Here is a 14,038-nt window from a genome sequence, read left to right as displayed (position 1 = left end):
AATCATATTTCTAGAAGGTAGATTCCAAAATATTTCTTTTGAAACAAAAGTTATCTTAAGATAACAGTACTAACTAAATATATTATTTAAATCATAGTCTATGTTAAATATTACTGTACTTTTTAAGAAAATTTATGAGTATTTAGATTTGCTATCAGAGTTTCATCTGACCATGTGTTCGTTCATGCAACACGGCCTCTACAATTCTACATATAAACCAAACGAATCTTCCCTTTTCTGGAAGTTGAGTGTTACCTAGTCACAACGAATATTCCATACAAGATTTTGATATACAGTCTCTCACACACACAAGTGTTCAATCCTAAAGAATGTACTGTGTAACATTAAATAAGTGTACAATTAGGCTTTTTTTTTCCCTAACTTAATGTAATTAGCATCACATAAAACAAGAAATAATAATAATAATGATAATAATAATAATTTACTTATGAGTTATGCTATCCATAACGTTTTGATTGCTACATATGTAACACGCGTAACAATCATAATGTTACGCATAGTTTTTTATATTTGTTTTACGTGATGATAATAACATATATTACTTTGTGTTAAAAAATAGAAATATATATATACATATATATATATAACTATTACACTGAGTTTTAAAATCTTTCTTCATTAAAAGGAGTTTTCAAACTATATATCCCCTGTATACGAGGCAATTGCAATTACATAATTAGCTAGATAATAGGGAAATAAAAAAAACTACAATTTTGGTGAGTATTTCATTCTTGGTAATTTGAGTATAGTATCGTTGTTTAAAAAAATATAACTTTTTTAGAGTTTCTTTTTTTTTTACGTATTGCATGATAATCTACATAAGATTGCATAAATTAATTTTGCTTTATTTTGTGCATAAGCTTGATTAGATATTATACATAAAGTGGTGTGATCATAATCCACCGACTTCATATATATATATATATATACATATACACATCCCTCACCTCCCACCATTTATGCACCATTCGTGTATTACAGCTCTTTCTCATCACATACTGATCCCTCTGTAGCTTGTTAATGTTATGGGTTTAATATTCTTGTTTTCACTTGTTTTCATTCTCACTAGACCATCAGTGACAGTGAGCAATGCTGGCTACGGACCACCTTCGCCTGGGTTCTACCCAAGCTCAAAGTTCAGGTCTCTGACCTTTAACCAATGCTTCAGAACCCTCTGGGGTCCTAACCATCAGGCCATCGACAACGATGCTCTCACCATCTGGCTCGACAGTTCCTCAGGTCACATGAATGACTCTTAATTCACCCTTAAGTAGCTACTTAACTTCTCAAATAACTTTAGTTTTATGAAGCTAACTTAATTTCTTGATCGATCACAGGAAGCGGGTTCAAGTCTTTTAGGCCATTCCGGTCCGGTTACTTTGGAGCATCCATCAAACTACAACCGGGCTACACTGCCGGGGTCATCACAGCATTCTATGTGAGTACACATTTTGTTAAAAGTTAATATATGCCTAACGTCACTTCAATAATTTGCGCACATGTTTAAGACAAGATTAAACCTATTAAAGTAATTAACGAGTTGTATTTATGTTTGATACTTGTGTTAATCCCGTCGTCTCTAACCTGTTTAACAAGATAGACATGTTTTATCAACTCATCATGCATGCTTGCGCATATATCTACTATTATTTAGGGAAAAAAACCTTTAAATTAAGCATCCTTACTATTGAAAACTCCAAATACGCATTTAAATTCAAAATTTTAAAACTAGACATATCCAATGAGAAAGTGAAACATACATCTTTAAGCTTCACTAGACACCAGTTAAGCACTTAAGCATAACACTGAATCCTTTGAATAACGACTTGACACCATTATAAGTGGCACGTGTCACACATAGGCTACAAAGGAGACTAAACAAACCGATAAGGCCCAATTGTGCCTACATGTCGGAGGTAAGCTAATTCGCTGCCTACATGCTGAACAATAGGTTCCTTTGGATCCGACCCACGTAGACACCATAGTTGCCTAAACACTGTAAAATTGATTTGCTTATTTTGGAGTTTTTTCGTCCACTTGTTTATTTTGGAGAATTTCTCTTTTATTTATGTATCGAGTATGTTAAATAATGACTTAAACTAATGTGATATATCACATCATATAGAGTGTGGATTCGCGTATATACACAAGCAAGTATTCTGTGTTTCTCTCGTGCAACGTACATGCCTATGTGTGTGAAATGTTCTAATTAAATTAACAAGAAGCAAAAGTTTAAGACATGAAAAATGGTTACTTTGATAATTTGAAGTTAATTCTAATTCATAATTATTTGTCTTTTTAAATTTTTTTTATGATTGTAGTTTTCAAACAATGAAGCACATCCAGGGTTCCAAGATGAGGTTGACATAGAATTCCTTGGAACCACATTTGGGAAGCCATACACATTACAAACAAATGTGTACATAAGAGGAAGTGGTGATGGCACCATTATAGGAAGAGAAATGAAGTTTCATTTATGGTTTGACCCCACCCAAAATTTCCATCACTATGCTATCTTATGGAGCCCAAGAGACATAATGTATGTATCTTATAAATGCTATATATCTTTAGCTAGATTATGTTTCAAATCAAATATACTTGGTATCCCAGTTTAGATTCGCTTCTATTTAAAACTTGACCTTATTTTCGGTCTGATTCGAATATTAAACGCCCCTAACTTATCGTTATCATAAAATTTACTTTTAACAAATTTACATGTGCGTTTTTTTTTCTCTAGATTTTTCGTGGATGACGTGCCTATAAGAAGGTATCCAAGAAAAAGCGCCACAACATTTCCGTTAAGGCAAATGTCGTTATACGGGTCAATATGGGATGCTTCTTCTTGGGCCACCGAAGATGGTAAATACAAAGCCGATTACAGATACCAACCCTTTGTTGGGAGGTTCACCAACTTTAGAATAGGTGGTTGCTCAGCTTACTCCTCACCACGGTGCCGCCCTGTGTCAGCCTCCCCGGGACGGTCCGGTGGTCTTAGCAAGAGGCAGTACATGGCCATGAAATGGGTGCAAGCCCACCACATGGTTTATCACTATTGCATGGACAACAAAAGGGACCATTCCTTGACACCAGAATGCTGGAAATAGTAAAGAGATTGGGGCATTTGCCCTACCCATTTATGGTAAGATGGTCTTTTGAGCTCTTCTATTAATCAAGGGCATTTCTACTTTTTTTTTACCCTTTTATGCTGCACTTGTGCCTGGTTTTTTGCTACGGTTTAAAATGGTGGGGTTTTAAAACTTGATATATTTATAGCATTAATAGATTTACTATCAGAATGCATTTTTCTTTTAATGTAAAATGTAATGATGCATGTTTCACTCTTTCTGTAACTTTATTTATGTTTTTAGACAATTATAAGTGACTGTATTTTTTTTTTCTTGTTACGTAGTACTTTTCAATTCTTATATATAAACTTAATAGATATATGAGTAATTTGAGACACCAAAAAAAAAAAAAGAAGCTAATTTGATTGTTTTAAAAGTAATAATAGGCATGCTAGACCCTTTTTTTAAAAACAATAGCCTTTTAACTAATAAACATATCAAAGCATCCAATCAGAAAATGCCACGTATACTACAAAAATCCCATATATACTAAGCTGGCTAAGAAGACAAATATTTATTTAGCACAAAGAAACCTTAAAAAGCATATCCAAAGCAATTTGAGACACCAAAATAAACAAAAAAAAATTGCTAATTTGATTGAAAAGGTTTATTGCCCAACAAGTAGTTTCGTAAAACGTAATTGGGCGAACTGCAAGTCTACAACGCTATAAAATATCCCCTTGATTCTTGTTGGAAACCTTTAGTCACACACTACTGGTATGGCTACTCTCCACTTACATGAACTCGCCTAAACTCGAGGAGCTATATAACTTCAATGTCCACATCTGTCTTGACGAATGCCCTTGGATACTTAAACTTGGTTGTGTAGCGAACAACGTACATGGCTTCTATAGTAATATTACCTGCGAAAACCATGCATCACGGGATTGCCTCCTGGATTGACTTCAACAACTCATCTAAGACTCTACAAAAAAGATCGAAATTCAACGCAAATCCCTAATGAAGGCCCAGTTTTACATGAAATAAATTTGAATCACCCACTGGCACACGCACACATATTTTAGCATTGTCATATGCCAGAACATGGCAAATCAATGGACGACACACAATATCGTAAGCCTCTTCAGGGTCAATGAACAAAATATACAAATTCAACTTCCTTTCCGTATACTTTTTTACCAATCTCCTCAGAATGCGTATCGCTTCCCTAATTTAGCATAAATCTAAATTTGTTAAGCATAACCTGAGTTTATCGTCTAATTCTTGTAACACCACTTTCCCACAATTTCATAGTACGACTTACAAATTTAATCTCTCAATAGTTGCCACAAGATAGAGCGTCTCCTTTGTTATTGTAAAGGACAAAGATACTTCTTTTAATGATTTAACATATTTCTGGTTTCGAAGACATCGTTGAACAAATTTGTTAACCACTGGGCTCCTTCCGCCACAAAACACTTATTTTGTGATATTGCGACAATAGTAGTTATTCAATGCCGTCATCACTTTCTTCTTGATTATTCACACCTCCATTGAAAATATTACGGAAACAGGTTTCTCAGCTCACCTTGATGTTCCGCCCCATCACTAAGACTCATCCGTCCTGACGTCCTCGCCCTTTATCATGCTCCTCCGCACCCTAGCTTTTGACAACCTTGTACATGTCATGCCCCCCCACCCTAGACCGCACGCCTTCTAAGCACACCCTCCAATTCCCAACAACTTACTACTAAGAATTCCTACATTTCAAAAGGCAAAACACAAACTATACCATTTTTTTTCTTTGACTGCACCCCTTATCCTCATCACAATCGCAGGAATCATCGGGACTCCTATCGTCTAAATACACCTCTATAACCAGTTTCAAAACTAGCACCCGAGAGAACTGATGACAAGAACCCACATGTGGAAACACACAAGCACTCAATCAAGATTGAAAACCACAGACAAACAATGTACAGACAACCAAGTATACGAGCAGCACATGATAAACTAAATAACAAAAAACACATGATAAACTAAATGCAAGGAAAATAGCACATAAAACATACAACTCATACAAGAACAAGCACAGATATCTCATAAGCAAATAACGCATAAGCTAATTCATCCGGGAACAAGCTTCACCTTTTCATTTTAATCTTATTAACAACAAAACAATTATAGAGATGAGAAGACTTGAGTCTCTTAACAGAGTAACAGGCAAGAGAATAAAGAAGACCAACGATGATTCTCAAAACAATCTTACCACTTTTGCTTTTGATACTGCAACGAAATGAAAAGAACAATGTAAAATCTCATGGTTATCCAAACAAAAAACCCATCGATTAAGTTCCACAAATCATAGAGATAGAGCAACAAACCCCAGCAAGGTATCTTCATGAACTAGAAAGTTGTTCGGCCACAAACATAGTTATTTTGATTAGAAACTCAGGTTCTTTGTAGATTTGCGGACCTCAACGATTTATGATTTACATACATAGACCCTAACAAATATATGACTTAGGACGGTAGAAAAAAGAATCTAGTTCGTTAATATCTGGTTCTTTCAAATGACGAATCCAGTTTAAGAAAGATGGGTGGAAGCGCAAGCGAAAAGGGGGTAAATTCCCAAAATGACCTGTTTATTGAAGGAGATTCCAAATATGCCCCTCCTAATTCAAGTTTCCAGGTCTGTCCCCAAACTATCTCGTCGCTGACGATGAGTTAATTATCCAACGATAACGCGTCATGGTCTGCCCATTATATTATCTCGTAGTCGTTGGATAAACTATCTCGTGGCCACAATGCATTACCTTTGGATAATTAACTCGTAGTCTAGATAATCTAGCAGGTCGTCGGCGACGATATAGTTTGGGGTCAAACCTGGAAACTTGAATTAGGAGGGACATATTTGGAATATTCTTCAATATATGGGCCATTTTGGGAATTTCCCCAGCGAAAAAGGTACTCAATCTGAATGCTTCTTGAGGCGAAAGCAAACCAGAGAAGAAACACAAAACAGAGAATGTGGAACAGTTTGAACAGCAGCTTTAGCGTGTCTGCAATGAATGGGGTGTCATGTGAAGCAGAAATGCCAGTGGTGTGACTTATCTGGATTATGAGTCGTTAGTGGTGGTGGTTGCAGTCGAGTGTAGATCAACGGAGGTAGGGTTTAGGAAAGACAACTAAATACCATATAAATTCTGTATATATAAAATTTTTTATTATAAATATATAAATAAATACTTGTTTAATTAATAATAAACAAGCCAGAGCCGAACTCAAGCCTAGACGAGCTTGGGTTCGGCTAGTTTTCACCCCTAGTCATGATTGGCTCAAGCGTTGCTCGAGGAAAATTTGGGCCCGGTATCTTATATAATGATGCTCGCTAATGCAAATCGAGTCCACATAAACCAAAAACACAAAAATGAATGTCCAAGCTCCTAGTTGAACTTCTTCGGTATCTAACTACAAAACATTAATCTCTAACCGGCCCTCCTTATCGAGCCAAAATGTATAATCTTAAACATAAATAACAAGTTTCCAATATCGATCCAAAAACAAGAAACTTATAATAATTTTCGACATTAGCAAAGCAGAATATGCTTACACAATATACAGTAGCAGAAGTTGTATCGACTAATGCTCATACTTAACTCGTCCCTTCAGTATGCCAGGAAGTGGCGGTGATGGTGGAGGTCTACCGTGTGATACGGTGGACCTTGGCGGCAAAGGGACCCGAGGCTGACACATGCTGGACCCCACACCTCCCTCTGTACAAACAGTGTTTGGTCCATCACTTAACTGCATCGCCTTGAGGACATAATTGTCATCATGTAGCTCAAAGGGTGTGCTGAAATTGGGTCAAAAGTCAAAGTCAACCGTTCACGGTCAATTATAAGATTTAACAAGCTAACCTGTTGAAGTCAAAATGAACAAGCTGCATATCTTCTGAAATTTCCACCTCGACAGTGGCATTAGGACGGGTCTAAACTTATGAGACAGAAAAAATAGTTCAATAATAATTTCTATTATTATTTAGCAAAAAAAAAAAACAAAAGAAAAAAGATGATGATGATGCCCTTTCTGAACAAATCATACCTGGACCAGTATAAAAGGTAAAGCTACACCGCCACTTGGTGCGTCTCCTGAACCATATAACAGCTCGTTTCGTTTGATAAGATTTTGAAGACCTACGCGCTTTATAATAATAAGCAAACAAACACATAAGCAAAACATAGAACAGAAAGTAATTTTAAATACAAAAAAACAGTTCTCACTTGATCTTCTAGTTCTTTCAAATAAGCAGTTTCTTCTCAATTCTGTTCTTGAGAGCAATTCGCTCACTCTGTCATGGTTAAATAAAAACGATAAACTAATTAAACAACAATAGTTCATTGATGCCTTGATAAAAACTCTGAATAATTTACAATTTTGACAATTTACTTATAATGGGTCAATCGGGTATGTTTATCTCCCATGGGTCAAAAGTTTTACAAACGTCAAAGAAAAGGTCAGCGGGTCAAAAGTGACCCAAAAGTCAAAGAAAAGGTCAACAGGTGAAAAGTCGCCTAAAATTAAAAGAAAAGATTAACGGGTCATAAGTCGCCCAGAAGTCAAAGAAAAGGTCAGCAGGTGAAAGGTCGCCCAAAGGTTAAGAAAAGATCAGCATGTCAAAAGTCATCCAAAAGTCAAGTTTTGATGCATAGATCCTTCTAATTCAAAAGACGAGATTCATATTAATTCAGCAAAATTTTCCATTATCATATTTGACACAATAACTACTTGACAAAAGATTTAGAAGTTTGAACAAAAAGTGTCTTGGGTCAACTGAAACCATGTTTAACAGAGCAGTCACAAACCTGCCATTTGGCCACATGTGCTATTAACGCGTGAAAAAGAATAAAAGAAGGGTGAGAGACCTTTAGTTCTTCGATATCGTTCAAACTAGTTCGAGGCAGACCTCGCCACTGTATTTCCTTCTTATCTTTAGAAATAATATCCATAGCCATCAGAACATTTAGGGCATCGTATACGCGCCGACGGATATTCTTCTCATCGTATTGTTTCTGTAATGAATATCCAAAAGTTGCAGAAACACGTATAAATAAGAATACGGTTTTTGTGTGGTTCAAAGCAATTGCTAAAAAGATACATATCATCATTGTCATAGCATTTCTAGCTTATGCATGCCTATCATCATCACTATAAATAAACTGGTGGCAGTTATAATAGGTTTAAGCTGGTAGGTATAACTTCGACACATTTATTTAGGTGTTGATCGATTTGGGTTACGCTTTATGACTTTATCTAAAACAGAACAAACTGGTCAGATCAAAATAAGCAGTTTAGCAAATATAGAAACGGGTCAAATGAGTTGAATGTTTCTAATGTTTATTTTAAATGCATAAAGATAGTAAAAAAAAAGCGATTGCATATCTCTAATTAGATTAACGCTGTAGCAATACTTTTTTAAAAATCTTTATTGACAGATTAGTTAAAATTAATAAACCAGTAAGAAATGACCTGCTACAGCCTTAGTCCGGCATACCCCATTACCAAGCCCGCCCATCTAGTCAAGCTAGTTTAATCACAGACAACTTATTTATATTGTCACAAATAGCTAGACACATCAGAAAGACTGTGCCTTATGTCCAAGGCTTGATGCAAAACTACTATCGAGCCGGGGGTCTCACCGGAAGCAGCCTCTCTATTCCTACAAGGTTGAGGTAAGGTTGTCTACATCTTACGACGTGGTGGTGGTGGTGGTGGTGGCGGCGGCGGCGGCGGTGGTGGTGGTGCACACTTTATTTGTACCCATTTGGACTCTTAGAGCAAAATAACCAAATCAACCCAATTACCTATAAACGGGTCAAAATTGCAACATCTAGCCCGATAAAAATAAGAAAAAACAAACCTTTCATGCTGAACTGGCGGAGCCCTCTACCACCTTTATCTCCTCCTGTTGCACGTTGAGCTCGTTTTTTCTTCTTCCTGTTTACATATAACAAATCACTCATCAGTATCACCAAACAAGAAATTTATAGACTGAACAAATAAAGAGATGCCATTATAATTCTAAAAAAAAATATAATTTAAGCCAAAAGAACACCTAACCAGTTATTTAAACAGATCAGCCTCCTACAGACCATAATATTAACCAATATTGCCTCAGTAAACAAAATTTCACATATTCAAAAGAAATTGTTAATATTGTTGCAAAGTTCACACTAAAAACAATCATTCTGCAGTAAACGAACCAAAACCGAACCGAACAAGGCCTTGTTCATGTTCGTCCGTTAAGCTTTTATCGGTTCACAAACACCTAAACCTAATCAAACGAAGTTTCTTGTTCATGTTTGTTCATTAAGGAAATGAACTTGTCTGCGAACACTTGACGAACACAAATGAACAAACACAAACAATGTTTTATTTAATTTGCTAACAAAGAATGGTCAGTGTCAAACTGTCAATGGTTTGGTCCGACCACCAAGTTTGTTAATTTACATATAAATTAATCACATGATACTCGTACATACTTTTGTTTTACAGTTAATAATTTTGCCTAAATCTATATGATAAGATTAGAAAAGTCATGAAAAAATCCACGCAGTTAATACGTAAAAGTAAAAATATCAGATTTCAGTCAAGGACAGATATTTGAGATGCCGGTTATTGCGGTGAGATATCGGTAACTTTAACATCATCCAGAATTTATATATATAGCAATTTAACACTAGCAATTCAGTATACTCTCGTACCATTAACAAATTAAGCTTTTGAAAATTACAAAACACTAACAATCGAAGCAAGTATGACCTAATTAAGACTTAAAACACTAACATTAAACACTAAAAATTGACAAATTAAGACTTAAAAAACTGATATCGGGAAAATCAGTAGAGAGTAGAGAAACAGAGGTGTCCAAAATCTCACCCAGCAGCAGCAGCAGCAGTCCCTTGAGACCCAGCATCATCATCAGCAGCAGCAGCAAGATGGCTCAACCTCAAGCTCGCCGGCGTGGCATCACTGCCGCTAGTGGAAACGGATTGACCCGACGCCGTGGTGCCCCATGACCCGGTCCCTCTCAAGAACGGATTCGTACTCGCGGCGACACTATCATTCGATCCCATCGTCACGAGGATTCATTAATAAATAACGAATGAATGGATAATTAGATCTGAATTTGGAAAGAAGATGGAATTAGGGCAACAGAATCTGTGACAAGTAAGTAAGTAACGTGTTGATGAGCAGAGAAGCTGAGGTGTGATACTGATAGAGAGGCGTTGCTGCTTCTGGATTCAAGGAGGGAAATCCAATGAGGGTTTGTAAATATTGTCGCCTGTGGTTTTACTTTTGATAGTTTTAAATTTATGATTGTTAGCTTCTCCTTCCTTCAATTAAGGGGTAGTTTGTCCTTTATTTTTTTTCCAAAAAAGGGGCTTGTGAATCAGGAGGTTTATTTTGGGAGAAAAGGGACAAAACTGCCCTCGCGTGAAGGGAATGCTGATGAGTTTAACAAACAGAGTTAACGCGATTAGTGAATTCGGGTTTAATTGCAAGTGAAATGAAATCACATGAACGAAAACCACAAATTTGAAACTATTGAACTAAAACCGCTGATTTGGACGAAAACCGCAGTTTCTTCTTCTTCTTCTTGTGTATATCTATTATTGTTTTGTTGGTACATGACAAAAAAATAATCATACTGTAAATGAGTGTTTTGAACTTGAACATTCTGACGGGACTGTTAAATTAAACTGAAAAACATACGTAAAATCACCATGCATTCGTGTTTCTACATGTCAACTCATAAAATTCTATTGAAACGTGAAATATTATTGTAATCGTATCCGTAATTTAGATAAACCACGTGAAATTTATTAACCAAATTTTTTTTTAATTTATAAATAAAAACTTACATTTAGTTTTTTTATAACTTAATCATTATACTTTTGCATAGTATAATCACCAAAGGTGGTTTAAGATAATGTCATATACAAGATTGAAAAAATAAGCTTTGTTCTATGTGAATGAAAAGTGACAATATAGTTGAATAGTGTTTCAAACTAATTAATGATAGGTTGCTATTTAATATATATATATAATTTTAATGAGGCAGGTTATTGTACAAAAATACTTATCATATAAAAACATACACGAGAAAATTAAACATCGATTTTAAAATCACGTAGTGGCAGTTTAGTAAATAACCTAAATCTAATTTCACGATCTAATTCATCGATTCAGCTGATTCATCGATCGTAATCCAGTTAAAACTATGACACTATATTCGGGGTTCCCGGTGTTTCTGAAACTGTGGTGGCTAAACGGCACTGTATTGCCGAAAGGAATTGAAGGTGAACAAAACCATGTCCCAAAACACAAATGCAAATTGAACTTCACCACAATTATTACTCGGTTTCAATCTGCCGACATTTCCCATCCACTTGCCTACAACCACTATAATCAACCATAATTATTAAAAGATAAACATACGCTCAAATATTATAACATTAATTGAACCACCAACAACCTGTAAGTTCATTTTACCTTCAATTAAAAAAGTTCAATTCATTCACTTGCAATCACGATCGATTTAAGCATGCAGGGAGTTTGGTAGTTAGCACCTTTTTAGCACATCACTTATTACGCTCTGTTTCGATATAAAACGCTCAAATCCAATTACGCTCAATCTAATTACGCTCAAATCCAATTATGCTCAATCTAATTACGCTCAAATCCAACTGTACACTACGGTTCTTTTTCATCGCAAAAGCACTCCTCGCTCTCGTCAGTTTTTAGGTTCTATCTCTAATTGATTCACGATTATCATATGGTATTGCGCAAACAATTTTAATTTTTCCAATTCATTCAATAAAACGATTTGCAAACTGAATTAATGTACAGGTGGACAATAACTAGTTGCAGGTCATATTCGAAATCGAAATCATAGTTCAAAATCCAAATCGTCATTGTATGCTTAATGAAATTAATTGCAGGTCAAAACATAATTAATTGAAGTTCTTAGTTAATCGATTCTAGAAATTTTGCAATTGGAATGGAATCACTATTAAAAATTCAATCAAACCCTGTTTTCCACAGTATTGCAATCACTCTCTTAATTGCAGATGGTTAATTTGGATGAAAACGAAATTGAAATAATATACAATTATGCCATCGCGTGTTTTTTAGATCTAATTGAAATCAACAATGATATTAGTCGCGCACGTTTTACGATTAGCATTACTGTATTCTATTTTTTATCTAATTTTTAATATCTATATCGTTTAATAAACCGAATAATATATCAACTCATTTAGTTCAATAAGTCGATTTGTTATTTCGATTATGATTCATATAACATATTAGCATGTTTGACTCATTTGATAAATACATTAAATGGTAATGTGTCAAGCAGTTGCGTTTCGGGTTATACTTAAAATTGTGTTTCGGGTTATAGTTTAATAACAAGTATATATTGGTCATATTTAAATTTGCGCACTAAACGGATAGGGTTTTATTTCTGTTATGTGCGTAAATAAATAAGTACTACCATCTGTATTCAACTAAATTTCAAATAAATATATTTTTAAACATTAGGATTACGTATGGAAGGCAAACATATTTCTGTTATGTGCGTAAATAAATAAGTACTACCATCTGTATTCAACTAAATTTCAAATAAATATATTTTTAAACATTAGGATTACGTATGGAAGGCAAACATGCAACAACCTGCACCGCCCACCATTTTTGAATTGCAAAACCAAGCCCTTTTAAAGGTACATAGTGAGTCATGACATTAATATGCATGACCTGTTGGACCCGGTTAAGTAGTTCCACCACAGTAGTCGCGAAGGAACCAAAAGTATCAAATGCGAAAGGTACAAACCAAGACACACATTCTCGTGTTTGGTCACCTTGCATGAAGCGGTTTTTAAAGCAGACTGACCGATTGTGAAACCGCTACCCTCCAAGCCCACGGGAGGGAAAACCCTGTTAGGTCCACACATGCGTGTTTCCCTCCTATCTATCCAAAGACCAAACCGTCGACTAATCCGAGTTTCTAAATTTAATGATTCAACTTGATTGGATTTACAATAATATATTATTTGGGTATCATATGGATGATAATATATTTATAGACAAGAGTTTGGTACGACAAAAAGTTATTTACCATATTTTCGTTTGTACGGATTACATAAAGTGCTCATCCTTTTTATGCGATTATAGCATTTTGCATCTTGATACAATCGACCAGGTTCTTAGAATCGAACATAACTTTCTGGTCGGAACATGAACAAGCTATGTAACCGGTTTAGCTGTCCATTTGAACCATCTTCCTTTGGAAAACCGATTAATCAAACCACTGAATTTTTGTAATATTATATTAATTATATACATATTTTAAGTTTTAAAGTTTTTATAATGTCATCTGATTTTCAAACCAATCCAATCATAAACCGATACATGTTCAGTTCAATGTTGGTCAAGTTACAAAAGCATTGCAATCAACCCAATGCTTTTAAGTTACCTACTCGAAATAAAGTTACATACAATTGTAGACGACTCTCATTGGACTGATTAACGATGAATACAAACAAGAATAAGATTGATTGCGATGATCAATGATGACAAATATAGAGGCAGGCGACAACAGTTACTGTGGTGTTCCATTTTGGTGCCGAGTCAATCAGACATGGTTGCCAATTGAGGAGCCGTGGATGAAGGAGACGAGATGAAGAAGACATGGATTGACAGTTGTAGCCCATCCTTGAAGTCCAGAACTCAAGAGGGTTCAATATGCAAAGACAAGAAAGAAGGTTAAAACAATGGATTATGAAATTGAAAAGAGCCCATATAATTTTAACAGAATGCATACCAGAGTTGTTTTTTTTTGTAAATTACCCCCAAAAATCAAGGGAGTTTGCTAGACCAAATAACAA

General features: G+C 35.3%; 1 protein-coding gene and 1 pseudogene across 2 annotated transcripts; one reads left to right on the top strand and one right to left on the bottom strand.

The window, feature by feature from the left end:
- Positions 1–1,046: 1,046 nt before the first annotated feature.
- LOC143560409 (putative xyloglucan endotransglucosylase/hydrolase protein 32) lies at positions 1,047–3,125 on the top strand. Its single transcript, XM_077048717.1, has 4 exons — positions 1,047–1,260; positions 1,359–1,459; positions 2,343–2,560; positions 2,759–3,125. The coding sequence occupies exons 1-4, from the start codon at positions 1,047–1,049 to the stop codon at positions 3,123–3,125; spliced, it is 900 nt and encodes a 299-aa protein (XP_076904832.1).
- A 3,303-nt stretch (positions 3,126–6,428) lies between these two features.
- Positions 6,429–10,222, bottom strand: LOC143560425 (transcription factor-like protein DPB; annotated as a pseudogene). The gene is made up of 7 exons (XR_013140118.1): positions 10,026–10,222; positions 9,007–9,083; positions 8,012–8,232; positions 7,370–7,437; positions 7,191–7,289; positions 7,007–7,077; positions 6,429–6,942 (listed from the first exon to the last, which is right to left on the bottom strand). The product of XR_013140118.1 is annotated as a transcription factor-like protein DPB (transcript).
- Between the last annotated feature and the right edge of the window lie 3,816 nt (positions 10,223–14,038).

Source organism: Bidens hawaiensis, unplaced genomic scaffold (genome assembly GCF_021521415.1).
Source record: "Bidens hawaiensis isolate Kalapana, Puna unplaced genomic scaffold, B.hawaiensis_p1.1 tig00020329_1, whole genome shotgun sequence".
NCBI lineage: Eukaryota > Viridiplantae > Streptophyta > Magnoliopsida > Asterales > Asteraceae > Bidens > Bidens hawaiensis.
The sequence above is the reverse complement of the archived record's forward strand: the minus strand, read 5'-3'. Positions and strand labels throughout refer to the sequence as shown.